Source organism: Cebus imitator, unplaced genomic scaffold (genome assembly GCF_001604975.1).
Source record: "Cebus imitator isolate Cc_AM_T3 unplaced genomic scaffold, Cebus_imitator-1.0 Scaffold219, whole genome shotgun sequence".
NCBI lineage: Eukaryota > Metazoa > Chordata > Mammalia > Primates > Cebidae > Cebus > Cebus imitator.
Window position 1 is genome coordinate 2,246,919 of NW_016107534.1, and position 26,713 is coordinate 2,273,631.

Here is a 26,713-nt window from a genome sequence, read left to right on the forward strand (position 1 = left end):
GCTGGCCGTGCACAGGAAGGCCTTATCCAACAGTGTAGGGACCAAGTGATGATTCACCAGTCGCTTTTATTCTGTGGTCCTTCACTGTTTACCGGTTATCATACTGAGTGATGCTTAGGCTTCTGTCCCCAGAGCTACCCCTCAGAGGATTGGGTGATTAGAGCAAACCAACCCATGGCTGAGGTTGGCAGAATCCCAGAGTTCCCTTTAAATCCCCTCTTACTATAGCTGAGACTGATTGAAAATGAGACTTAATGTCAGTTATGTAGCATTTGCTAATTTTTTTTCCCTACTGTTAAATGACTTTTCTCTACAATATTGCTCCATTCGGGGCAACTTATCTTTTTACCTGGGAGGAACTTATTTCCATTAGAATTGGAACACTAGCCACATATTTTACATTTCAAATGTTTCATGTGATTAATGTTTCTTAGGTGGGTGCTTCTCTAACTGATTCCTCTTTTGTGCCTGGAACAATGCCTTTAATTTGGAAACAAGTAAGGGAGCCCATTGATTACCAAGCACACTGTTAGCGGCAACTGGCAGCCAAGTGCTAGTAACTGGGCTTAAGAGAAGAGCAGCTTTATAATCCCCCCTGCACCAAATCCTCTTGCACAGACCGGCTACTCAGCAGTGTACAGTGTGACTTGTGTAGTCATACATCCCCACTTTAACAACGCTCGATTCTCTTTTCGTTTTCACACCCTCCTACCCCTTCCCATTGTGATTCTTATTTTAATCGGTTTTTCTCTTTTTCCTTAACAGAGCTATTAAGAATGGCAAAGGATTGCATAGCAAGAAGGAAGTGCCTATCCACCGAGTCGCAGATATATCTGGGGTGAGTCGAGTGAGTCCCTGAATCAAGCTGTGTGGCTCAGAGGCTCAAGAGCGCGTCTGCATATTTGCTGAAGGACTTCAGCTTATGTATTTTCTCTAGCTCACTCCTTTCCAGGCACTGAATGTGATTTTTTTTTTTCCCTGGGGCATCTACTTAGGTATCTATAGGGGGCCTGTTTTATAATCTGGAAAAGCAGAGTTAACTTCTTTCTTTTTCTTTACCTGAACTGTCTCTATGTTGCTTTTTCATTTTTAATTACTGTATTTTGAGTTTGGAAGGTACTTCTTCTCTGTTGTATTAAAATAAAATTGCCTCTTTTTAAAACCCCTGTCCAGTTCTTTCTGTGAGTGGGAAGTCTTACTGACAGAAGGTCAAGTATATGTTTTAGGACAAGTATATGAATTAATCATGATTTCCTCATGATCTCTTGTTCTTCTGCTTGCCTGTAAGTGGGACAGAATGGAGAAATATATGAACATCCTTTGAGATAATGCATATAGATAATAAAGAAGAATCAATGGCACCATTATTTTAGCGCTCTCCATAGGCTGTGTCCAAGTGATTCTTTAGCTATAAGGACTTTACCTTTGAACATTCAGGGTCTCTTTGGCTGAATAGATCCTTTTATTGGTTGAGGTGGTTTGTTCATTTAGTCAACAAGTGCTTATTGAGTGCCTACTGTATGCCAGGAATTGCTGTAAGCACTGAGAATATGGCAATGAAGAAAACTGATGAAGTCCCTACATTCAAGTGGAAAAGGGAGGCAGTTGCAATGCCAGGTAGCAGAAACTACTGTGAAGTGAAATAAAACTGGCCGAGGGGATAGTGAGTGGTATAAGTGCTGATTTTGATCAGGTGACCAGAAAAGGCACTCTCTGTTGCTGAGACACACACCATCCATTTCAATGCTGCGGTCACTAATGGTTAAGGAGAGGATCAGGTCTGTGCCATGCATAGGGAAGACGCCCAGGGGAGATGAAGGAGGAAGGGCCAGTAAATCTTAGCTTAGGCACTTGGGGAATTTGCCTTCGGCACTGGGAAGAAAATACTAGTATAGACAAAAGTTCTAGAGCTCGGCCTAGGCTGCAGGAGTAATGAATCAGAGCATATTATCTTCCTGTTATGTGGTGTGCCCAGGCCTGACTGAGGCTTTTTCTGTTGCTCCTGGTGATTGCTTGCTACAAATGTGTCTGCCAGGCTCCCTTTTGCCTAGGTGTAGGGGTCCCCTGCTCATCTTAAACAATGGGACTCTGTTGAGCTTTTCTTTCTCTATAACCAGTTACTGCAGATTATAGTTAAGCAGTGTTACCTACAACATGTTAACTGGACTTCAGTCTAGAGGTTGGGACCTCTGTTAAGTGGGTGAAATAAAGTGATATGTACTTTTTGTGGCTTAGAATCCTGAGAAGCCCAGAAACCTGTAGCTAATGGCCTTTGAGCTCAGGTAACTATGGTGTATCTGCTGATGTTCATTTTTAACAGATGTGACTCACCCAGCGCAGTGTTACTTGGCTTATTTTCTGTGGAGCTTACCCAGCTGAGTTATTCCTTGCATTTATATTATTAATATTTTTATGTATGTGCTGAGGCATTCTCAATTCTTTCCTTAATATTGGTCTTTTGGTAAAGCTGTTATAGTAATAAGAGGGCAAATTTTTGGCAGTTTATTAGCTGGAGAAAAAAAAAGTATCAGTGTTTTGGAAAATGCGAGCCCTTTTACACAAAGGGCCAAATATGCTCATCCAAAAGCTTATGTGAGGCCCACACTCCAGGGCCTTCCAGAAGCTGATTTCAGCTGTGGGGATAGGTTCTCTCCTTGGTCCCACCTGAGTTCATTTCTAGTTCCGATTTCACACCAGCAGTGAGGTGAAGCAGCTCTAAGGAGGTTTTGAGGCCTTGGGGCTGTCCTCTCTGTACCCCTCAATGTGATGTCCTAAAGATCTTTATTGCCATCTCTGAATCTTACGCTCTCTCCTTCCTTGCTGATTTCTGATGCTTTTTAAATTCCTTTATTTCTGTCATCATTAGCAGTGGGTCTTGTGAAACTTGTCTTCATTTATTTATTTGTTTTTATTCCTACCCCACCAACTCCCCCTTAAACTGTAGCTCAGTTTCTGTAGCTTAAACTGTAGCTCAGCAAAAACAGTAATAAACCTAAGATAAAGAACAGCTGAGAAACCTGAGATAAAGAACACTGACACGCATATTCCAACTTTTTCTATTTCAATTTGTATTATCTTTTCTGTCTCCATATTGGAGGATTGGTTTGCTCCTAAGTTATTTAAACATAAATGCCAATTAAATTTCCCTCAGTCACCACATAAATAAAAGAGTAAAGCCTGTGCAAGTAGGAGACTGAACGTGAAAAAGCTATTCAATTTAAATGGATGTCAGATATGACCTTGTCTGCCTGAATCACAAATTATTCAGCTGAGATTGCAGTTTTTTTGTATCTTCTTTAGTAGAGGAGTTTTGTCTTTTCCCACCTTTTAACCTTCCCTTCTTTCCATCGCAGAGTTAAGTCTGTGTGTAAGTTAGATGCCCTTGTTCCATTTAAGTGAGATATATGGGTTTTCTGCTTCCTGAAGCATGCTGGTGATTTTGCTGTCAGAGGGACAGGTGTGGGGTCAGATGGGCAAACAGTTTACACCTAGATGAAAAATAAACGGGGAAAAAACACAGTGTAATGTGCCTATATGTAATGTTTCACAGAGGTTTCTTAATTGTTTTCTAATCTTTAACTGTGTTACCTACTGCCCCAGATTGATCCCCCTCTTAGTTGCAGGCCATGATAAATGGAGATTTTTGTTGAGCTGACAGTGTAGGCAATATGCTGCCAAAATAATTTACAATGAACTGGTGTTTGTGCATAATACCTCTCACCACCCTCCTCTCCATCCCAGTACACATCGTTGGTGAGGGAAAATTAAAAAAAGACGTGCATAAGTGCACATTCTGTCTCCTAAACACTCTTAAGAAATGTATTGTATGGAAGAGATATCTGATGATGGGGCAAATAACCTGTAATTTTGTTCTAGTGTTAACTACCTTCATCTTTAGGAATTGAGTTTCTACTCCTTTTCCGTTATCTCCTTTTGCCGTTTAAAAAATGATTTCACAGAGTAATGGTCAGAGTGCATTAAAATGTTTTTGTATGAAGACCTAGCAAATACAAGTCCTGCTTAGCTGATTGCATATGGTTGGAAGTAAGTAATCCAAGCACAGGAGTGTGAGGTTGATGGCTTGCCTTGGTAGGTAAGATACCAGCCTCCGTAGTGGCCAAATAAAAGGCCTTCTTGTTATTAGAGGTGGGTTTTGAAGTCAGGGTCAACTGTTGTGTTTTCCATAAGATGGACAGTACATCTACATATAACACCAACTGAACAAACCCCTTATTTGTCTAGGGCTTTAATAAAAACTTGGCCTGCTAGACCAAGCATGGTGGCTGACGCCTGTAATCCCAGTGCTTTGGGAGACGGAGATGGGAGGATTGCTTAAGGTCAGTAGTGCAAGACCAGCCTGGTCACCATAGTGAGACCCCATCTCTACCACCACCACCACCAACAACAAAAATCTTGACCCATCTGCATCTTTTATACCTATTTTTAGGGTAACTACTAAAGGAAGAAAATTACATACTCCCAAGCTGGTGCCTTCGATCCTGAAGAAGTTACTGGTTTTCTATTATTTCTAATTTTTCCCAGTATGTAGGAACTGTGGTATTAGAAGTACCAGCCACTGCTTTCATTTCTATCATAGTCTGGTTTCCTTTTAGGCCAAGGATGTTCCAGAGTGCGTAGAACCAGCTGAGGATTTGACTGACTTGGTACTAGGTCTTATTTGATTTGGAGGGTGGTTCTGCGGTGACTGTTTCACTTCATACATCCATGTTTTCATTGTTAGTGGGTTTTGTTTTTCCTTGATCCTGTTTGAGCTCCCTCCCTTGCCAGCATAGAAAAAGTTGGAATATGCATGTTAGTGTTCTTTATCTCAGGTTTCTCAGCTGTTCTTTATCTTAGGTTTATTATTGTTTTTTGCTGTAGCCTGCTCTGTAATAAATACAATCTCCTGCAGATACAGAGTGTAAAACAGGCAATAAAATGGGGCCGGTGCATGGCTTACTGTTGTTCTGGTAGATCAGACAAATCAATTATGGTTCCAAGATTAGAGAGTGCTCTCTACCCCTCAAGTTGCAGCCAGCCCTGCGAGAGCTGATTTTACCTTTTAGCTTTACGTCCACTTCTCCATCTTCCTTTTATATGGGATTAGGACTCAATGAGTCATAGTGTATATCTGAATTTCTTCTCTGTCCTTTTTCTTTCTTGTCTCTCCTCTGTGCATGAGGAGTTACAATGTTTGTTTGATGGTACAAGAAGATAGCATCCTTTTCAGTCTTATTTCTGAAAGTCTCAGAATAGGGGTTGTCTTTCTTTGAATATATTCAGCCTTTTCATGTTATATAGTCCTGACAATTTATTTGTTAATTTCACTATTACGGTATTTACTCGCTTCATCCATGGATCTTTTTTCTCTTAATTGCTGCTGTGCTCCTTTGGACATTTATCATGTTGTGGCTTGATATCTTGCTCATGTTACATAGTACTTTTTAATAATTGCCTTTCTCCATGACTGATTTTGGTGGAAATGCATAGTATTACACTGATATATGTGTGTGTGTGTGTGTGTGTGTGTGCGCATATATATATACATATATATATATATATTTTTTTTTTTAAGGAGAAACAGTCTATTTTGTCACCAAGGCTGGACTGGGGCACAGTGGCACAATCATAGCTCACTGCAGCCTTGCATGCCTGGGCTCAGTTGATCCTCCTGACTCAGACTCCTGAGTAACTGGGTCTACAGGTGCACACCATCAAACCCACAGGATCTTGCTACATTGCCTAGGCTGATACCAAACTCCTGGCCTCAAGAGATCCTCCCACTTTGGCCTTCCAAAGTATTGCTATTATAGACATGAGCCACCACACCTAGCCTAAAAAATTAAGCCATGGGTTGGAGTTATCCAATGACTAGCTTTGGGGAAGGTGCAGGGCACAAGGGAAGGAAGTCAGACATTTAGGTCCCTGTTATTCATGGGACAAAGTGAATCATGAAATGAAGACTTACAGAGTTGACCAATGGGATTCTAACTTGCTAATATAAAGGATTGAAGTGTTCCTTTAAAACAGATAGATAATGTTAAATAAACAGATAAAAGGTTGATTAGCAGACAGGGTTGGATTTTCTCCAGCCTTTCCACCTGACCACTGCCTTCAGTTTCTGGTTTTCATTGCCCTCTTAAACTTAAATAGCACTGTCATCCTTTCTTTGAGATTTCTCTAGGTGTTACCTTTCCTTAGCTCTTTACGAATATTTAAGCCTTGGTGGAAACATAAGAAAAAAATTAATATTCTTTTTGGCTAAAGAGAAGTTTTAAAAAAGGCTGAGCACGGTGGCTCATGCTTGTAATCCAAGCACTTTGGGAGGCCAAGGTGGGTGGATCACCTGAGGTCAGGAGTTCAAGACCATCCCTGCCAATATGGCAAAACTCCATCTCTACTAAAAAATACCAAAAAAATTAGCCGGCCGTGGTGGCAGGCACCTGTAATCCCAGCTACTTGGGAGGCTGAGGCAGGGAGAATTGCGTCAACCGGAAGGCAGAGGTTGCAGTGAGCTGAGAGCCCCACTGCACACCAGCCTCGGCAACAGAGCTAGACTCTGGCTGTAAAGGAAAAACAAAAAAAGAGAGATAATTAAAAAAAGAAAATAGTAGTTTGCCTGGTTAAGTCTGAAGAAGGTAAAAGGAACAAAATCACCCAGAGGCTTTATGAGTTAAGTCTGTGTTAAATTGCAGTTTATCTTAAATGTTTTCTGGCCTACCTAGTTTCAATTTGTTTTTCTTACTCTCATGATTCTAGCATTCCTTTCAGCTTTCTGATTTTTCGAATCTTTGGTATTTGATGACACAAATGCTGTCTGAGTGTTTTTGTTTTTTGTTGTTTTAAATAGCCCTTCCCTTTTTTACCCCCCTTGGCCGTACATCATGTTTTCGTGTATCTCGTGCCAATTGCAGTCTAAGTTACTGTACAGATGGCACAACATCAATGCCTATGGTTCTGCCAGGTGGGTTTCTGTGGCCTGGAGGGGTTGCCTAGCACTGGAGCTTCATTCACATAGTCACTGCTGGCTCCACTGCTGGGCTTTGCATTTGCTACCCTGGGGAAATCCCAAAGGAACTCTGGAAGAGCCAGTTCACTGTCTGCGGAACTGTGCTCTCTAAATATGGTCGGCCCCTTGCCTGGAATTGATGATTGGTAGAAGTGTTGGATTATCCTTGTGGCTTCCTTGCATCTCTGTTGCATTTGGTAGCTCAAGTTGTTACTAATTTAGGCATAGATATTGCTCTATTTCTTTCTTCCTCTTTCTTCAATCAAAGTTTATTGAACTCCACTTAGACTACAATGTGCAGGTGATTGGCCTGGATCCTTGCTGCACAGAAACATGCCATAGGTTCTGTGGCATACAACCTCTGATGCCAAACTGGCAGCCACCTTGTAAGTTTCTCCTAGACTTTGGGAAAAAAAAAAAGTATCAAACTCTTTTTCTTTTCTCTTTTCTTTTTAATTTTTATCTTTAAAAACATAGAGATGGGGTCTTACTTTGTTGTCCAGGCTTGATCTCAAACTCCTGGGCTCAAGTGACCCTCCCGCCTAGGCCTTCCAAAGTATTGGGATTGCAGGAGTGAGCCACCATGCCCGGCCTCTTTTCTCTCTCTCTCAATTTTTTTTTTTTTTTTTTTTTTTGAGATGAAGTCTCACTCTGTCACTCAGACTGGAGTGCAGTGGTGTGATCTCAGCTTACTGTAACCTCTGCCTCCCAAGTTCAAGCGATTCTCCTGCTTCAGCCTCCTGAGGAGCTGGGACTACAGGCATGCCACCACGTTCAGCTATTTTTTTTTTATTTTTAGTAGAGATGGGATTTCAGCGTGTTGGTCAAGCTGGTCTTAAAACTATAGGGCCACCCATCTCTCTAAATAAATTTGAAAACATTTATGATTTCCATGGGAATTTTTTCAAAATTCCATTTCAGCGGGTACCACAGTTAGTGGTGGTTGTGTTTCAGTATCTCCTTTTATAGATTTTAATCCACTTTTTGACTGAGTTGTGTTGTTTTTAGAGGGCACCAAATTTAGGACATGGTTTCTCACTTCTTTTATTTAGCTTCTGTTTAGCTGGGCTCTTTTGCTTCTTTGTAGACAGAGATGCAGAAATGTGGTCCTGAAGAGATGCCATTGATTTCCACCATGTAAGAGAAATGTGATTTCAAACTTTACATTTTTACTCCCTAGTTTGACTTTGTTTTTGCATCTTTAGCAAATTCACCTCAGCATTCCCAGTAACTTATCTGTATCTGTTCTTTAGTCTCCCTTGAGCCTTTCTGGGTCCCTCATTAATTAGTGATGTTAAAGAAAAATTTTTGACATGAGTTTATTTTATATTTGAATAAGAATCAAGCTTTTACCTTACTGAAAATTATCTTTTAACAGGAGAAACAATTGTAGAAGCAAGAGAAATACAAAATCATGTATATAGTGGGCAATAAAAGATTATAGAATTGTGTGCTTTGAAAATCTTAGTTTTGTTACCTCCAGTGTACCTAGAAACATGAACAATAATTTGGCTGTGAAAGTTCTAAAAAAAGAAAAATTCTAAAGTGAATATGTCTCTTTCACCTGCATCATGTCTGGTTCCAAATGTGTACCTTACTTGGTCTAGCTTTTTGTTCTAAACAGTCTTGCCTTGGAAAATTCAGGCACCAGAGCAGGTAACCTTGAGGTAGTGGGCCAGATTGGACTTTGAAAGCAGGGCACAGTTTCTTGTCCTTTGGTGCGAGTGTCTTAGCTCCGCAATTCAACACCTCTGAGAAAATGTTTGCTCAGGTGAGTTGCCCAGCGGTGGAGCACTGTTGGAAGCAGGGTTTCTTTATTTGTTCCTTCTTACATAACAAAAGCATCTTCCTCCCAATATAATCAGTAGCATGTCACTGTCGTGGATTCTATTATCAGGAAGCTTTCTGCCATAAATTTTTCTAGTTTCCTTCTGCTTCCTTGTTTAACTGTTTCTTCACAGACAGGAGTGCATGCAAATGAGCTCCTCAGCAACAGGGTCCTAGCTTTTATTGAAGTATAATGAGCTATAATGATTTTTGCCTTTCTTCTTTGTTCAAAGACATGAGAAAGGAAATTGAGGGAGTTGGGAACATTTTTTCCAAATAAAGTAGCATCTTTTTCAAACAAGAGTTCCTCTGGCCATAGATTCAGTTATAGCTGGTCCATGCTCTTCAGCTCTTCTCTTTCCCATTCTCTAGGTGCTTGTAGATAACACTCTGTGATTCTATTTCATGGGTCAAAATTGGTTAAATGAGCCCATTACAGGCTTGGCAGGGTTGAATGTAAGTATATTTTGGAGGCAGTTGACAAAATTTCTGATTCCCAGGTTAAGGTGTGTGATTGGGTTGTCTGATCTGTCCCTTGGCTGCTGAGTGATGTGATGAAACATGAAATATTTCTGCATAGGCCCAGATTCGCTCTTCACTTTACCATCATAACACTTCTTAGCCTTGGGTTGAACTCATTTTGTCCTGTGGCTATTGCTTATGTAAACATCTCAAAGCAAGTAATTTTACTAATATAGACACTCTACTTACTTGTATTTTAAGTCTTTATTTAGCATGCTTACAACATATTCCCTATAGAATATGTTGTACAGAATTTTGGACACTCCTTGCAGTGTTAACATCCAGGTGTTTTGGAATCAGAACTCAGGGTTGCTTTGAAATGCCCTGGTAGTTTTCTGCCTCGGTTGTTCAGGAAATGGTGTTCTCAGGAAGAAATTATAGAATTCCTAATGCAATATCGAATTTGGAAGGGGCCTTAAAATGTAAGCTATTACCAAGATTTCTAATTTGGTGGAAGACCTATGTTCTATTGATTTGCATTACTGCAACATCCCCAGATACTTCGCCCACAGTAGAGCCCATTTATTTTCTTTATATCATATTCATCTCCTCCACTTCTTAAGGTCCTCAGTCGACTGGCTCTGACTTCATTGTTAATTAGCACTTGTTGAATCGCATTTCTTGTTTTTTGCAATGCTGTCTCTTCTCCGCTGCTGGCCATGCCTTCTTCCCTGGCATATGTCTCTTCTTCCAGGTAATTTCTCCCTTTTTATCCCCACTGCCTTCTGATCATGCCCTTTTTCACCATTTGCATAATCATGTTACCAAGATGTTGCACCTGTTGATAAATAGGTAACTTCTCAAGTTGTTTAATATGTGTGCATTGGCTTTCCTTACTAGTTTCAAAACTCCTAAGATGGGGATCTTTTTGTATCTCTTTATAGTGCCCAGTTTAGATTCGATTTGCCAAGTGATGGGCTCAAACAGCATGAACTTGTGTTTGGGAAAAAGTGTCCCATACTCCAAGGTACAGGATTAATAACGATAAGTGGGCAGGTTAGTAAAAGAATGCAACAGAAACAGTGCATGTCTTCTAGAATATACGGGCAGTATGGAGTCATGATTATTAGTATGGCTGTAATACTAGATTACTGGGGTTCATGTGCTTCCATTGCTTATTACCTTGGCACCTTGGGGAAGTTATTTTTTCTCTCTGTGCCTCAGTTTTCCCGTGGGAAATGGGTATGATAATGGCACTTACCTCATGAGATTGTGGTGTGATTGAATGAATTAATACATGTAAGTGTTTTAAACTGTTGACATAATAAGAGCTCAACAGAGAGCAGTGGTTCACATGCCAGTGTTCATTATATTTTTTTGAGACAGGATCTCAGCTATGTTACCCAGGCTAGAGTGCAGTGGCGCAGTCTCAGATCACTGCAACCTCCCAGGCTCAGGTGATCCTCCTGCGTTAGCCTCCTGAGTAGCTGGGACTATAGGCGTGTGCCACTACGCTCAGCTATTTTTTGTAGAGATTGGGTTTTTTCCATGTTGCCCATGACAGCCTTGAACTCAGGCTCAAGCACGAGCCACTGCACCCAGCCTGGTGTTCATTATTATTAAATTGCTCAACATTCTGCCTAGCACACAGAAAGTCCACTGTAAATGAGAGCTGTCATTATCATCCTCTGTAATATTTGCATTGCAAACTCTTCATCCAATTCAAGTCCCAAATCCTACTGCTCCCTCTCCTGAGTTCTTTTACTGCCTCTTTATCTCTTTTTTGACATTTAACATATGTCATCTCTGGCTTGTTTTTTAAATGCATTCCTCATGTTGAATCAGTGAATGAATGATCAAACAATAAGTATTTATGGAGAGCTTTTCATATGCCAGATACAATGCTGAGTGTTGAGAATATATTAAACAAGACAGCTATAGTCTTTACAGAGAATACACAGTTTGTTACATAATTACAATTGTAATGGAAGTACAGAATCCTGGGAGAGTGTATGCTGATGGCCACAACTTATTCTAAGAGGTCTGAGAAAGTCCTCAAAGTGATTTCAAATGAGGCCCAAAGAAGGAGTTAGCAGAAGATCGTTCAGGGCCAAGGGATAAAATGTATACGAAGGTCCTGAGGTAGAAGGTGGCTTGTGTTCACAATGGAAGACCAGTCAGCATTGCTACAATGTGAGGGTAGTAATGGGAGACACAACAGTGAATGACTGAATAATTTGGACATTGTAGTTCTTGAAAAGGATTTTGAATTTTATCTGAAGAACAGTGAGAAACCATTGAAATGGGAGTGGAATAATTAGAGTGGCATATGAGTGTGTTGAGAGAGAGAGAGAGAGTGTGTGTGTTAGCTAGGTATATATATATATTTTTTCCATTTTGGCTGTTATGTGGAGATAAACTTGAAACAATGATTAGGAGAGAATTTGCAGTGCATCTGATGATTGCTGAATAGTGGCTGGAACTAGGATTGTGGCAGTGGAGGCAGAAAGATAAATGGTGAGATCTGTTTTGGTGTAAGAACTGGTAAAATTGAGTGGTTGATTGGATTGGGGTCAAGGAAAGGAAGTGAAATCAAGTGCCATGCATGATCAATCCAAATGTGTGACACAAATATCTGGTTATGGTGGTGCGCCTTTTCTGATATCGTAAATACTGGCAGAGTAGATTTGCAAAAAGTTAAGAATTTCTGAACATGTTAAAATTGAGGCACTAATGAGCCATTAGTGGCCTCGGCTTCATGCGTGAGTTTAGTACTATAAGGACACCTAGATGTGAGTGTATAAAATTGCCCAGAGAATATTAAGAGAGACGAGTCCCTAGGTCAAGCCATTTATTTCAAGATTACATATGGATGGGGAGTTTTGAACAAACAGACTTTTAAAAAGTTGCCTCTCAAGCTGCCGGAGATAAATCAGGTGAGTGTAATGTACAAATTCAGAAGAGAGAGAGCTTCACAAGGCAAGTATTGAGTCTCCAGCTTCAAGGTCGAGTTGAAAACTATCCAGTGGACAGTGCAGTTACATAAGTTACCGGTAACTGTAGAGCAGTTTTTGTGGAATAAAGGAAAGCAGGGGGACAGCAAAAGCCATTTATCTTCCCACCTGAGTTATCAGCATGAACTGTGTCTTATCTCTCTAGTTTTTAGGAGTTTCCTAACAATAGGAAATCCATAAATGTTCATAATGACAGAGTCTGTGTAGTTTTGAATGAGAGGAATCTTGAGAGCATCCATCAGAATGTGTGCACTGATACAGAAATAAATGACAATGATGTGAGATCCTTGACTGAACAAACTAACTTCTGTTATCGTCACCAAGCTGTCTCAGTTCTCTGCTATCACCCATGTACTCTGTGGTACATCATTTTCCACTGATGGACAAGATCCTTAGAGTCTCAATTCTAGAACCCCAATACAATATCCACATGTGGTTACATCATAACAAAACTGTAAAGCCACTGGGTGGGGTAAGATTAATTCTACATTTTCCTTAAGAAGAATTAGAATTCCCAAATACACCCAAAACACTAACTACATTTCAAACTACTTTAAAGGTATCATTCTGTAAAAGTAGTTTCACTGTTGTTTAAAGTTGTTTTCACGTATTTTTATGCATGCCTGGGTATGCTTTGTTAAATCTATTTCTGAGCCTGTTGGGCTTTTTACAAGTTACTCTCTTTACTAGGAACAAATTTTTATTCTCACATCATTTTAATGTATGGTTTTTGTTTGTTTATTTTCTACCCATTTTCCACACTCGTTTTGAACAGGTAACTGTGACGTCAGGCACACTACCACACCCAGCTAATTAAAAAAAATTTTTTTTGTAGAGATAGGATCTCTATCCTATGCTGATAGGGTCTGCTATGTTGCCAGAGCTGGTTCAGAACTCCCGAGCTCAAGTGATTCTCCCACCTGGGCCTCCCAGAGTGCTGGGAACATAAGCATGAGCCACTGCTCAGCCACATTAAACTCTTACTCCTTAGAAAATGACTTAGCTTGGTGTCATTAGTACCATAAAACACTGTGCTTAAATCTGTTTTTGATGGAATCATGGAGCAAATTTTACATGCAGCTTCAGGTCAAGCTGTTTCCACATCAGTTTATAGACTTTATTGTAGCATCAATAATATTTATTTTTTCAAAATATGTAGAACAATTATTTATAAGAACTAATTCTCTGTGCTGAATGTTGAATGGTTACACTTCCAAACTAAAGGGACCATTAGTTATCTGACCTTTAATAATTTACAAGTTTATCTCGGCAAAGATAAATTAGCCTTGAATGTTAATAGATTTTTTTCTTCTTTTTTTTATACAGAGTCTCACTTTATAGTGCAGGCTGGAGTGCAGTGGCGCAGTCTAGGCTCACTGCAACCTCCGCCTCCCATATTCAAATGACTCTCCTTTCTCAGCCTCCTGAGAAGTTGGGATTATAGGTGCCTGCCACCATACCTGGCTAAGGTGTGTGTGTGTGTGTGTGTGTGTGTGTGTATTTTTTTTTTTTTTTTAGCAGAGATGGAGGTTCACCATGTTGGCTAGGCTGCTCTCCAACTCTTGACCTCAAGTGATCTGCCTGCCTCGGCCTCCCAAGTGCTGAGATTACAGGCATGAGCCACCAGGCCCAGCCAATTTTTTCTTTTAAAAACAAAACCTGGCCGGGCGCGGTGGCTCAAGCCTGTAATCCCAGCACTTTGGGAGGCCAAGGCGGGTGGATCACGAGGTCAAGAGATCAAGACCATCCTGGTCAACATGGTGAAACCCCGTCTCTACTAAAAATACAAAAAATTAGCTGGGCATGGTGGTGCGTGCCTGTAATCCCAGCTACTCAGGAGGCTGAGGCAGGAGAATTGCCTGAACCCAGGAGGCGGAGGTTGCGGTGAGCCGAGATTGCGCCATTGCACTCCAGCCTGGGTAACATGAGTGAAACTCCGTCTCAAAAAAAAAAAAAAAACCTTTGCATATTTTTCATCTCGTCTCATGTCTTCTCCCCTCCCCTCCCCTCCCCTCTCTTTTGAGACCGTCTCTATCACCCAGGCTGGAGTGCAATGGCATGATCTCAGCTTACTGCAACCTCTGTCTCCCGGGTTCAAGCGATTCTCCTGCCTCAGTCTCTCGAGTAGCTGAGATTACAGGCACGTGCCACCACTCCCGGCTAATTTTTTTTTTTCTTTTGTATTTTTAGAAGAGGTGGGGTTTCACTGTGTTAGCCAGGATGGTCTCTATCTCCTGACCTCATGATCCACCTGCCTCAGCCTCACAAAGTGCTGGAATTACAGGCATGAGCCACTGTGCCCGGCTGGCATATTTCTCTTTTTTGAAATTTTTTGTCAAAGTTTCTGTTTTTAAATGCATCAAATATAAGTGAATGAAAAGAATAGAAATGATCTGTACTACTAACTCTTCTTTTCACCAGAATGTGGGTTTCTTTTTCCATTTCTTTTTCTTTTAAGTATTGCAAGCTCTTTTCAGAATGGGAAGCTTCACTGTGTTGTTCTTAACTATATAGTCAGGTCCTAGATAAGTGTCTAGCACCAAGTAGGTGCTTACCAAATATTGTTGGAGGAACTAATGTTGTAAATTGTTCTACTGGAATTGATTTAATCAACCTCCTATTGTTGGATATTAGGATTGCTTTTGTTTTTTCCTCTCATAAACACGTGTTCCTGTAGATAAATCATAGTCTATAATTATTTTCTTAGAACATGTCCATAGAGTAGAAACCTAGGCCAAAGAATAGCATATATTTTTTAACAACATCATCCTATAAATCTTTAAGGAGTAAAATGATTGGGTTTTTAATTGAATGCATTTGTTGTTGTTCTTCAAAACATTGACAACCTTCTGTTTTAATTAGTAATAAATTTGTGTCATAATTGTTGCCATTTTTCTCCATGTCAAAAAATCTAGAACTTTCTCTTGTGAATTGTATAATTATCCATTTTTATTAATGCTTTAAAGATGTAAGGCTTTTTAAAGACTAATTAGACATAAAAATAAAACTTTCACTTAAGGTTTATTGAAACTGCACTGGTATGTCTGCAGGCAAAAATGAATGTTCAAAGTCAAGTATTAAAAGTATTTTAGCTGTTTGGCCTTTATAACATTTATTTTGATTTTAAGGTGATTTTTGTGTTACAGATTACTTGCTGACAGTTTTTTTCCCTCTATTCTTTTCTGAAGTTGCATTCTTTTCTTGGGTGGGGCACAGTTAAGTGTGACATCAATTTCCTTGCCCCAAGTTCTTGATTTGTCCATGAAATGAAGACTGGTGCTTCATCAGATGTCTTTTATTACATTCTTTACTCTGCACATTTTAATTATCTCTCAAGCCATTTTTTTCTTTTTTCTTGTAACAAATGTAGAGCCTTCTGTTAAATTATAATTAGTGACGGCTCCTAGCCTGCCGTTGGATGGATGTAAATTTTCTGATTCTATAATAAGTTCTTACCTCTTGCCTGTAGAGACTTTGGAAATGATAAAAATTGATCTAAAACTGTTAAAGAAAAAAATAGTATTTTAAACCTGTTATTTTTTAATCCTAACCTTGTAATTGATGTGCACAGTTGTAGACGGTGGTTGATTTGCTTTATTCCATATTCTCAGTGCCACATACCATGCATAAGCTATGTTTTTAGCCCAATCCCATGTCTCAATTCTGAAAATGTGTAAGATATTTATTGTAGTATTCCTATAAAAATTCATTATCATTCAATTCTTAGAAAAGTAACTCTAGAGTTGTTAAAAGTCTAAATGGCCTTTTTCTGTGATTATCTTTACCAGTTCAAAGTAGAAATGCTACTTTTAACTATTACAGTTTAATGGTGTATTTGATATAAATTGGATGTTTACAATTTGAGTAAAGTACCTGCTTTTGTATAATATTTTAGCTGAAAATAATTGGAAGGTATACCTCCCAGTGTGTTAAGCTCTCCTATAAACATTTTCTTCTTACAAATTGGTGTTTCTGAACCACTATCTCTATATTTGAGTAGATACAATTAAGCTTCATACTAAGTTTTCATCACATCGTTTAGTAAAGCATTCAGTCATATCAAAAATATGCTACATTACTGTACTGATGAATAATGGAAGAAGTTTATGTGTTGATCCAACATATTCAAGAGTAGGATAGTTTTTCTCCTAAATAAAACTACAAAGCCAATTCTCTATTTACTTACTTGACCTCGGAGAGAGCAGAATTTTCTGTATTAAATAAAAAGAGTTTGTGGGGTTTTTTTGTTTTTTGTTTTTTTTTTTTACAAAAGTGAAGAGAAATAAACTGATAAAGCAGAAGACATGGATTGAGGAAACAATCTGGGAAAGGGTGTGAAAAGAATTGCCAGAGTCTTGCTAGGCCAAAGGAAAGCCTAGCAAGCCACCATGCAGAGGTCAGCAGGAGGAGGAAGAGCTCTTGGGAGGAAGCTCTCTAAATGGAGGGCTGTCATTTACAAAGTCACAATATTATAAACACTGAGTATTGAGATAAAAAATTGTAAGACCAGTGTGTTGAGAAATTAGAGTATGGAAAAATGAGGAACAGGGACAGGTTGGGATGAAGTAGGGAGGCAGATTTATTCGTGGAAAGTTTTCTATTCAGCAAGAATTATGAGCCATACCCTTTAGGTAGTTCTGTGGGTTGGCAGCCCTGAGAAGAACATCACCTGGCACATTTGGCACTGCGTTGATGGCTGCCTCTCATCCAAGTTAAAGAAAAAGGATTGAAGACAGGAAGAAAGCAAGCTTATGTGCTTGATACTTTAGCCTAACTAGGTATATTCTTATTTCCGCTCTTTTTACTTGAGGCACAGATACACCATCATCTGCACTTTTTATGCCTAACTTATCTTGCAAAAAAAAAAAAAAAAAAAGAGTTCTGTAGAATAAGCCAAGGGCATTGTATTTCCTGTTGATGATAAAATGCAGATTTTTACCACTAAAAGGCAATGACTTCATTTCTAAAGGTTAAATTGAATGGTTCTCGCAGCACAATTTCATATGGTTAAATTTGGGAAACTAAAAGTCATTCAATAAGAGACCAATCTCTGAGCTTGTATAGAATTTTTATTTGATTGAGTATTGAGTATTATTTTATTGACATTAAGCCATATCACATGATTTTATTTCAAGGTAGAAAAGAAATGTCAGTAGGCATATGTACTTAGTAGAACTTTTTTCCTTATTTGAACAAAATGTGTCCTCTGTGTGGCCAGTGGAGGATGACCTCATGCTCCATCTGATGCTTTCTTTTAGCTATTGCCCAAGAGTTTGGACTTTCTTAGGCTGCTTTTGGGAAACCAGTAAGACTTTTTCTGTGCTTTTCTAACCCTTTGCTTTCTCATCTACATTTTCTTGTTAAATTTTTAAAGTACTTCAATACACTAAATAGTATTCAAGGTAGTGATCAAAGTAGTTGATTTAAAACATAATGATGGAGCAGTTAATTTTGAATTTTTCTCGCTGAACTACTTACAGATTAGTTAGGGGAAAAGTTTTCTTGAGTTAAAAATTAAAATATTGTATATTCTTCCTGTGCAGGTTGTTTTCATGTTGGTATATATTCTTAAAGGTATAATTTATATACAGTAAAATGTTCTCATTTTTAGCATATAATTTTGTGAGTTTTGACAAGTGTGCATTTTGAGAAACATGTATTTATGAACCCATCACCACAGTCAAGATACTAGAACTATTTCATCATCCCCAAAATTTCTTCCATTCCTTTTAGAGTCAACCTCTAGTCCCTGGCAACCACTCATATATATGTTGTTCTGTTTAACTATACTTTAATCGTTGTGAAAATGTCACACAAGTGCAATCATGTATTTGAGATTCATACATGTTGTTGCCCATGTCACTTTTAGTGTAAAGTAGTATTGCATTGTGTGGTATACTATAGTTTATACCCAGTTGAGGGATATTTAAGTTATTTCCAGTTTTAGTGATTATGAATACATCCAGACCATTATCTTTGCTTTGCTTTGTTTTTCTAAAGAATGAGACATGGTCTTTGTCATCCGGGCTGGAGTGCAATGGTGCGCCATCACAGCCCACTCCTTGACCTCTCAGGCTCAAGCTATCCTCCCACGTCAGCCTCCTGAGTAGATGAGACTACAGGTGTGCACTACCACTCCCAGCTAATTTTTTTGTGAGGCAAGGTCCCACTGTGATGCCCAGGCTGGTCTCGAACTCCCAGGCTCAAGCAATGTTTTTGCGTCAGCCTCCCAAAGTGCAGGGGTTACAGGCATGAGGCTACTGTGCCCGGCCCAGGTCATTTTCTCCGGGTCCCTAATCTATTCCTCTAACATGATTTCACTTTATTTTCTTGGACTGTGGTGATTGTCCGAATGGTGCTTTGCATATTTTTGTTCTAAACACAGAGATGTGTCTTTTCTTCCTAAGCATTTGACAAGTTCTGGTTTCATTTCTCAGTATAGTACATTGTGGAAAGGAAAAAATGACAGGTAGGACCAACCAAATAAAAATATTTGTAGATGTCTGACTTTCTTAGGGCTCCTTAAACTCATAGACGATTTAGTTCCTTGCAAGTTCTATTGGAGGGTCATTGTTTTCTTCTATATGTTGGAATTGTTTTCTTTCATATGTTGGAAATGAAGCTACCTTTGCCCTACGGCTTCCTTCTTCCAGTTGGGCAAGCATATCATTCCTGCCCCCTTTGGAAACTTTGATTAGCCAAGATATTTCCTTTTAATAACTGTAATACTCTGTTGAGGGCATCACCGATTAGAATGCCACATCCTAAGCTCAAGCTTAATGCTCCCACAAATGTCCAAATGTCCTCTTGATTCATGCTTCCAGAACTGGAGCTCAGAGCCTGGGCTGTGGCTTCTCCTGTGTATCAGCACGCTGCAGGCCTGACTGAGGTGCCATACCAACCAAGTAAACAGTGTGAGAATTGTAAACCACAAACAACGCTTAATGATTTTTAAGTTTTTAAGAGACAAGGTCTGTCTGTCACCCAGGCTGGAGGTTGTAGCACGGTTATGGCTCACTGCAGCCTCGAACTCCTGGGCTGAAACAATCCTCTTGCCTTAGCCTCCCAAGCAGCTGGGACTACAGGCCCATATCACCATGCTTGGATAATTTTAAAATTTTTTGTAGCGATGGGGTCTTGCTGTATTGCCCAAACTGGTCTTGAACTTCTGGCCTCAAGTGATCCTCCCACCTCAGCCTCTCAAAGCGCTGGGATTACAGGCATGTGCCACCCTGTCCGATTATTGAAAGATTATTGATGGCCTAGCTTTAGCACCTTTTTTTCTGTTGTAATTTTTTTGTTTGAGGGTTGGTTTGTTTTCGTCAGTGTTTTCTTCTGTGTTCACTTCATTCCTGTTAAACTTACAACTCACTGAAGGTTATGCCCTCCCTGGTCTCTTTAGTACACATCTCACCACAAAGCATAGATAACCAGCCAGGGAAGAGCAGTTTACAACTTCTAGGGCTTTGTGGTAACACAGGAGCTCAAAGGCATTCCCAGAGCATCCTGCCCCTGCAGGGTTCCATGTATTTCAAGAGATCATCATGCTATACAACTGGCTCTTCATTGAATCATAAACTCATTCTGCGAATTAAAATGGCACTTGGGGCCATAGGGCCCAAAGTGTGGAAAGGAAGAAGAGTGTGGAGTGATGGGTGATGGTTTTGCTTTGCTGATAGGAGATGTAGTTGTGATTTGTCTTCCACATAGCTGCAAAAGTAATTCTCCTTGTCTGCACAACCCTGAGAAAGATAGATAACCATGGCAATGAATGATCCACCTTAAAATGAGAGACACATTTGCTTCAGTATCCTTAGCAATTAGTTCTGATCGCCACGTTCTTTTTTTTTTTTCCAGTATCTATCCTCTTGTTCACAAGGATTTTGCTGCTTTAGAGTTAACTTTGGTTAGAACCAAAAAGCATTGTGCTCTGGAGTCCTTTACCCTCAGGTCAGCCCTGGTGGGACCAAGCAGTACAGAGAGCTTTCATAGGAAGAAACATCCTGGGTTCGGCAGTCGCGTATATGCTTGTGCCTCCAGGAAGACCGACCCATCAGGGTTGATGGACTTTTTACAAATTACTGAGTATTTACAAAATACTCAGACGTTTTACAAATTCATGAAGTGAATTGCTGCTTGTCAGGAACAGATTTTGAGGTATTCGTGGAGTGGAGAGCCACTGTTTTTGACCTGCCCTACATCAGAAGTCACCGAGCTCCCCGCCTGCAGCCAGTGTGGAGGCCAAAGGATATTTGAGTTTCAGCTTATGCCAGCGCTGGTCAGCATGCTCAAGAGTGCTAATTTAGGTCTTTCTGTGGAATTCGGAACAATTCTAGTTTATACATGTGAGAAGAGTTGCTGGCCCCCAAATCATCAGACCCCCATCGAAGAATTTTGTATTATACAAGAAGACCCAGATGAATTATTGTTTAAGTAGAGCATTTCCTTTTATTAATGTAAATTAAAACAAATTTTTATGTCCAAATATGTGGTGTATGTGCCTTATTTAACTCACAAGTTATTAACCTCTGTTTTCCTGAGTTGCCTTTTTGCCTTTGGGTGCCGGTGCTGGGGCTGGGGCTGGGGCTGGGCCAGGACCTCCTAACTATGGGTTGGTCTACTCTTCCATGTCCAGGGCCAGCTGTCACAGTGGCAGCTAGGAAGGTAGCACCTCTCTAGTCCAGAGGGCTGGTGTTACCTGCACAGCCATCCCGGTCGGCATTCTAGCTGGGTGGGAGAGCAGGGAAAGAGCCAAGAGCAGTGGTCAGCTTCTTGTTTACCCCTCTGACACCTGCACTCCAGTGCTCCCTATGCTATTCCTGGCACCTCATCAAGTCACTGAACCTGCTCTAGCTGCTGGAGGTTCCGGCTCTGTGACCCTGGCTGTTTAGACCTGCCCATGTTCATCAGCTCAGGTCACCGCCCTTACCCACTCCCACCTCTGCTTCTGCAGCATCCCAAGAAGGAGTCTTTATTCCTTTCTAGTGACTGTCCCTTTATCCAGCTGCCTTCCAGTCTCCCCTTTCTTTTTATTTTTATTATTTATTTATTTATTTATTTATTTTGAGACAGAGTTTCACTCTTGTTACCCAGGCTGGAGTGCAATGGCGTGATCTCGGCTCACCGCAACCTCCGCCTCCTAGGTTCAGGCAATTCNAAAAAAAAAAAAAAAAATAAGTTCTGCATATATTTGTTTTTAGTTCTTTTTCCTATGATGTGAATCAAAGAGTGATTGTGATGATGAGAACTAATTCATGATCTCCATTATTAACAATTCCCATTTGAGACTTGCACATGATAATCCTGAGTGGTTAATTGTTAACTAATAGGTTTAGTCTATTCCCATTTCCCTGTGCTGTTTTGTGTGCTGTGATGTTTGCCTCTCACCAGCCCTTTCTAGTTTCATGCCTACTATTTGGTGATTTTCATTGGAGAAATCACAGGAATCACTTTGCAAACATGTAGTGCACTCTGACAGCCTGAATGCCTGTTTTAGCATTCACAGAAATTGTGATTTCTATAGTTCTGCTCCTGTAGGAAGCAGGTGACCTGGCTGTTTGGGGTGATCCTCTTTCAGAGATTTCTATCCTGTGCCTGCTGTACAAGGATTCTGCTTCCTCTGCCCTCCCACCTGTCCACCCAACACTCCTACTCTCCCAAGCCCGGGAATTCATCATACTAAATTATTTTAAACATGTATTTGTATACACAGCAAGGTGCATTGTAGAGATAAGTTGCAATCTAACTGCTAAAGGGGATATCTTACAGCCATAGAGAGATGTACTCGCATTTGGAAGAGATTTGGCCTGACAAGCCAGAAGTCAGGGCAGAGTGAGAGTGTATAATTAAGGTGTTTTTATAACCTTTGCTTCTCTGCTTCTCTCTAAGGATCATCCTGCCATTCTGGAGGGTCATTCAAAACCCTATTCCTTTAAGTTTGAGATATAGATATTAACATCCTTTGAAATGAAGTCACCCTAGGCACATTTGTTGCATCATTACTTTCTCAATTTCAAGGTGCATTGAGGAGGCAGAAACATTCCTTAAAGAGATGCCATCCACAATAGCATGTTAAATGTAGCTAATGTAATCTTAAATTAGCTTTTCTAAGAATAGAGGAACATACTTACGTATAGTTTGTTGTAGAGCACAGGTAGTGTGAAAACTACCAGTGCAACAACAAGAAAAGATTTCTCTTGTCAGAAACCCAGTTGCTTCCTGATTATTTACACCAGTGGAGGGGAATATTGGTATAGATTACGGAAAACCATAGCTAATTTATTTACTTGAATTCTCAAAGGTGTGAACCAACATAGTGGCAGAAAACTGGCAAATAGAATACCAGACCTTATGTAAATAAGCCACAGCAATGAAAACTGAGAGTGAAAGCCTTAACATATGTAGATATCTAAGCAGAAATATTTGATATTACCTTGAAACGAACATTCTGTGTAACAAGTCCCATTGTTGTTATCCCTAAATGTAAGGTCTCTAATCGTTATTTACATATATGGTTTGGTGTTGGTTTTGTTTTTTGTCATCGTCGTTGTTTTTTGACACGAAGTTTTACTCTTGTTCCCCAGGCTGGAGTGCAATGGCATGATCTCGGTTCACTGCAACCTCCACCTCCCAGATTCAAGCAATTCTCCTGCCTCAGCCTCCTTCAAGTAGCTGTGATTATAGGCACACACCACTATGCCCGGCTAATTTTTCTATTTTTAATAGAGATTGGATTTCACCATGTTGTCCAGGCTGGTCTCGAACTCCTGACCACAGATGATCCACCTGCCTTCACCTCCCAAAGTGCTGGGATTACAGGCGTGAACCGTGGCACCTGGCGGGGGTTTTTTTGTTGTTGTTTTTTCTTTTGTTTGTTGTTGTTTTAAGAGAGAACATCTCTGTCTCCTCAGCTCTTTTTAGCCCTGGAAACGTGTCTAAGAGACTGAAGCACATTGCCACTTGCACTCTCTCTTTGGAAGGCAAATTACTTAACTGAATTCAGTCGGTTCTACAATGGTATAATCAGAATTCCTAAAATAAATAATTTCCATGACTAAATTACCAGGGAGGATTTATAGCTACATCACCTGAGGAAACTTGCCAGTCTTCCTAACCAGTGTTTTCATTTGAGCCACTGAAACAAATATGATTTCAAGAATATTTGTATTGGAAAAGAACATGCTGAGCAAAAAAGTGCCTGAGATGACGAGGAAAGACAGACACCATTGTGTGGCTGTGACTGAGATTTGAAAGTGCGAACATCTTTGGGTGCTTACAATCCATTTAATTGACTTTATAAGAACTTAATATTCTGTCAGCTTGGATGAAGTGTCCATCTTTCCTCTTAATGACTGGTCCAGAAGCGTATCACCTCATCTAAGCCTTTGGAATACTTGCCTCAAGAATATGGGAAGCAGGCCGGGCGCGGTGGCTCAAGCCTGTAATCCCAGCACTTTGGGAGGCCGAGGCAGGTGGATCACGAGGTCAAGAGATCGAGATCATCCTGGTCAACATGGTGAAACCCCATCTCTACTAAAAATACAAAAAATTAGCTGGGCATGGTGGTGCGTGCCTGTAATCCCAGCTGCTCAGGAGGCTGAGGCAGGAGAATTACCTGAACCCAGGAGGCGGAGGTTGCGGTGAGCCGAGATCGCGCCATTGCACTCCAGCCTGGGTAACATGAGTGAAACTCTGTCTCAAAAAAAAAAAAAGAAGAATATGGGAAGCTCCATGTTCTCACCTTGTAATTTTTGTTTAGAAATAAACATGGCTGATTCTGACGGGCTTTTAAATTTTGCTGTATGCCTTTAATTGTCATTGATGGCTTTCACTTCTGATCTTTGCCATAATCGATGACATGTCATCCTTTTGGCTCTCTTCCCATGTGTCATTTCTGGGATAGAGCTGTTGAGTTGTGCATTGAGACTTAGGAGAAGGCAGGAACATGTATTGATTTTTATGACATGGGTAGCAGTAAGGTCCCTTTGAGGTGCCTTGATTATTATCAGTCCGAGTAGGTTTCTCTCGTTATAAACTAGGTAAGAGTTTAGAAAAAAAGGAAGAGAGTGTGCTGCAACCTCCTTGTTAGTTTAAACTTGAAAGGCATGCCTGTGTGTGTGCTATTGTTATTCTTACAAGCATTTTTTTCCATACTTACATCCAAAGGATAGTAGTGATGAGCAGAAGTCTATTTCTGAAAAACATAGTTTGCTCTGATCTTGAGGAAAAAGGCCTTCTCTTCTGAGATGTTAGGTTGCCTCATGATTTGCGATAATCAATTTGATAATTGTTGTTGACTTTCTGGTTCAGCTCGTGAATAATATCCCAGAGTTAGACTAGTATGGCACAAGGATTTTAATCAAGTAGTGCTTTCTTTCCCATGGAGCATTTATCTTGCTTGACTGTTCTGGACTTCTGCCAGCTGCCAGACAGGCATTTTTCATGCTGCATATGTGTAGTAGAATGTGATGCTTAAGTGTTCAATGGGGAAGTCTCCAACCCACTAAAGCTCATGGTTACCTTGCCTTTTACCACTGTGCTGTTAGAGACACTGAGAGTGGATTGCTGTCTCTCTTTTTCTCTCAGAATGTGTTTGATGGGAAGGATGAATCTTATTACTGTAAATATTGTTTTCATCCCAGCCTACCTCACTACTTCTGAATGAGAGGAGCCCCTTTGGCTGCTCTGAAAACTCTTGAAATATTTGATGGCTGGTCACATTTTCATTATCTAATGTGCATTAATTTAAATAAAATAGCTCTGTTGCTAGAAGAGTCAAAAAGGAAGAGCTTGGATGGGTGCAGACTGCTTGTGTCACAGAAGTCAGGAAAGTGTGCAGAACTTGGTGTCCTCAGAGGGGGTTTTCATTTTGCTGGCTGGGCTGAAAACCTAAAATTCTAACATCCGGTGACTATTCCCCCAGCATGTGCAATGTGATATTTTGATGCTCACTTACCCTATCATCTGTTTAATTAGCTTGAGAGACTAGAAGGATTTGAAGACCCTTAGCTTTTATGTGGCTGAAAGTTCTACGATTCGAAATGTCCATGATTTGGCACTCTGGAGGATAGAATGCACAGACTTTGTGTTGATGCATGAGAAAAAGTTTTTAAAGTGCTATTCCGTTTCACGTGTTCTTAGTGTTTCTGTAATTACTCATGCTGACGTGAAGTGGTGTTTGTCTCCGTGGACCACATCCTGCTGTTACACATCTCCCTGGGTAGGAGCAATATGCCCCAGGTATCATCGCATCCCCGAAATGCACAGAGAGCAGCAGTTGCTGTGCTAGTGCCTGGAGCTCTTCTCAAGGTGAAGAAACAGTGAGCTCTGAATCTTACATAACCTATTTAAGACTGAAGATAAACTACTTTTGGCTTCCTGGGATAGGGTTATGGGGACCCTGTGACATAGCCTAGGCATTGTTTTTTTAAAATTAATATTAATGGTTGAATAGAAGGTTAGTACCTCAATTTTATGTTAAAGGAAGATGAGCTCTTCTTGCCCCAGGGAAGTCTGGTGTGAAAGTCTCATTTTCCAAGCACCCTTTTAACTGAGTATTTAAGTCAATGAGAATGTTCTGGAAACTGTTGATTAATTATATTTCTTCTGTTGAGGCCTCATGGGTATCTTGTCTATGTCTTGATTTCAGAAATGTCTATAAATAGGGTTATCTGCTTAGCTTCCTGTGGTCTGCCAAACTTTTTGTCCTAGACTAGAAAGAAACGATGGGTTTGATCACCTTCTCGTTACACTTTTCTTCTTTCCTCCTTCAGGACACCCAAAAAGCAAAGCAGTTCCTACCGTTTCTTCAGCGGGCAGGTCGTTCTGAAGCTGTGGTGGAATACGTCTTCAGTGGTTCTCGTCTCAAGCTCTATTTGCCAAAGGAAACTTGCCTTATTACCTTCTTGCTTGCAGGTAAGTCTTATGTGTCACATGTTACTCTGAGCTCAGAAGTCGCCCCTGGAGGCCACATGCCCTCCTTTCCCCTGTGTTCTAGATAGGCCCTAGAGCTCACCAGCCTGCTTTTCCTCTCTGGTTGGGATATGCAAACACAGTTTCTAGATTGGATCCTCCTGTCGCTGCAGGCCCAGCACTGCACCCTCTTTCTGCTCCTAGTTTCTACCAAGCACAGGATGCAGGAGTAGAACAACTTGAAAGCACACAGCCCTTATAGAGCTAGAGGAAAGGAAATTCCAGACTTAGGAAAATACCAGCAATGGAATTCTCAGAGCTGGCATTCCTTACCTGCTTGAAACAGACCACCCCTGCCATTTTAGTTGCGGGGTGGCCTCCGAGGAGCCAAGACACCGTGCCCCTGCATTTACCGAGGCAGTGCCATTTGTCTCTTTTTTATTCTTTTCAAATGCTGTTAAAATCCCAGCCCTTTATGAAACCCCAGCTA

At 40.4% G+C, this 26,713-nt stretch overlaps 1 protein-coding gene across 2 annotated transcripts in view; it reads left to right on the forward strand.

Annotated features, from left to right (window-relative positions):
- Positions 1-26,713, forward strand: part of SND1 (staphylococcal nuclease and tudor domain containing 1) — a 459,246-nt gene that overhangs the window by 256,455 nt on the left and 176,078 nt on the right. For both annotated transcript variants that reach the window (XR_005203511.1, XM_017549554.2), the window contains exons 14-15: positions 766-838; positions 26,085-26,226. Coding sequence is in view for 1 of the 2 variants with exons in the window: in XM_017549554.2 (XP_017405043.1) it covers positions 766-838; positions 26,085-26,226 (215 nt within the window). In the remaining variant the exon portion in view is untranslated. The remainder of the gene's footprint in view (positions 1-765; positions 839-26,084; positions 26,227-26,713) is intronic.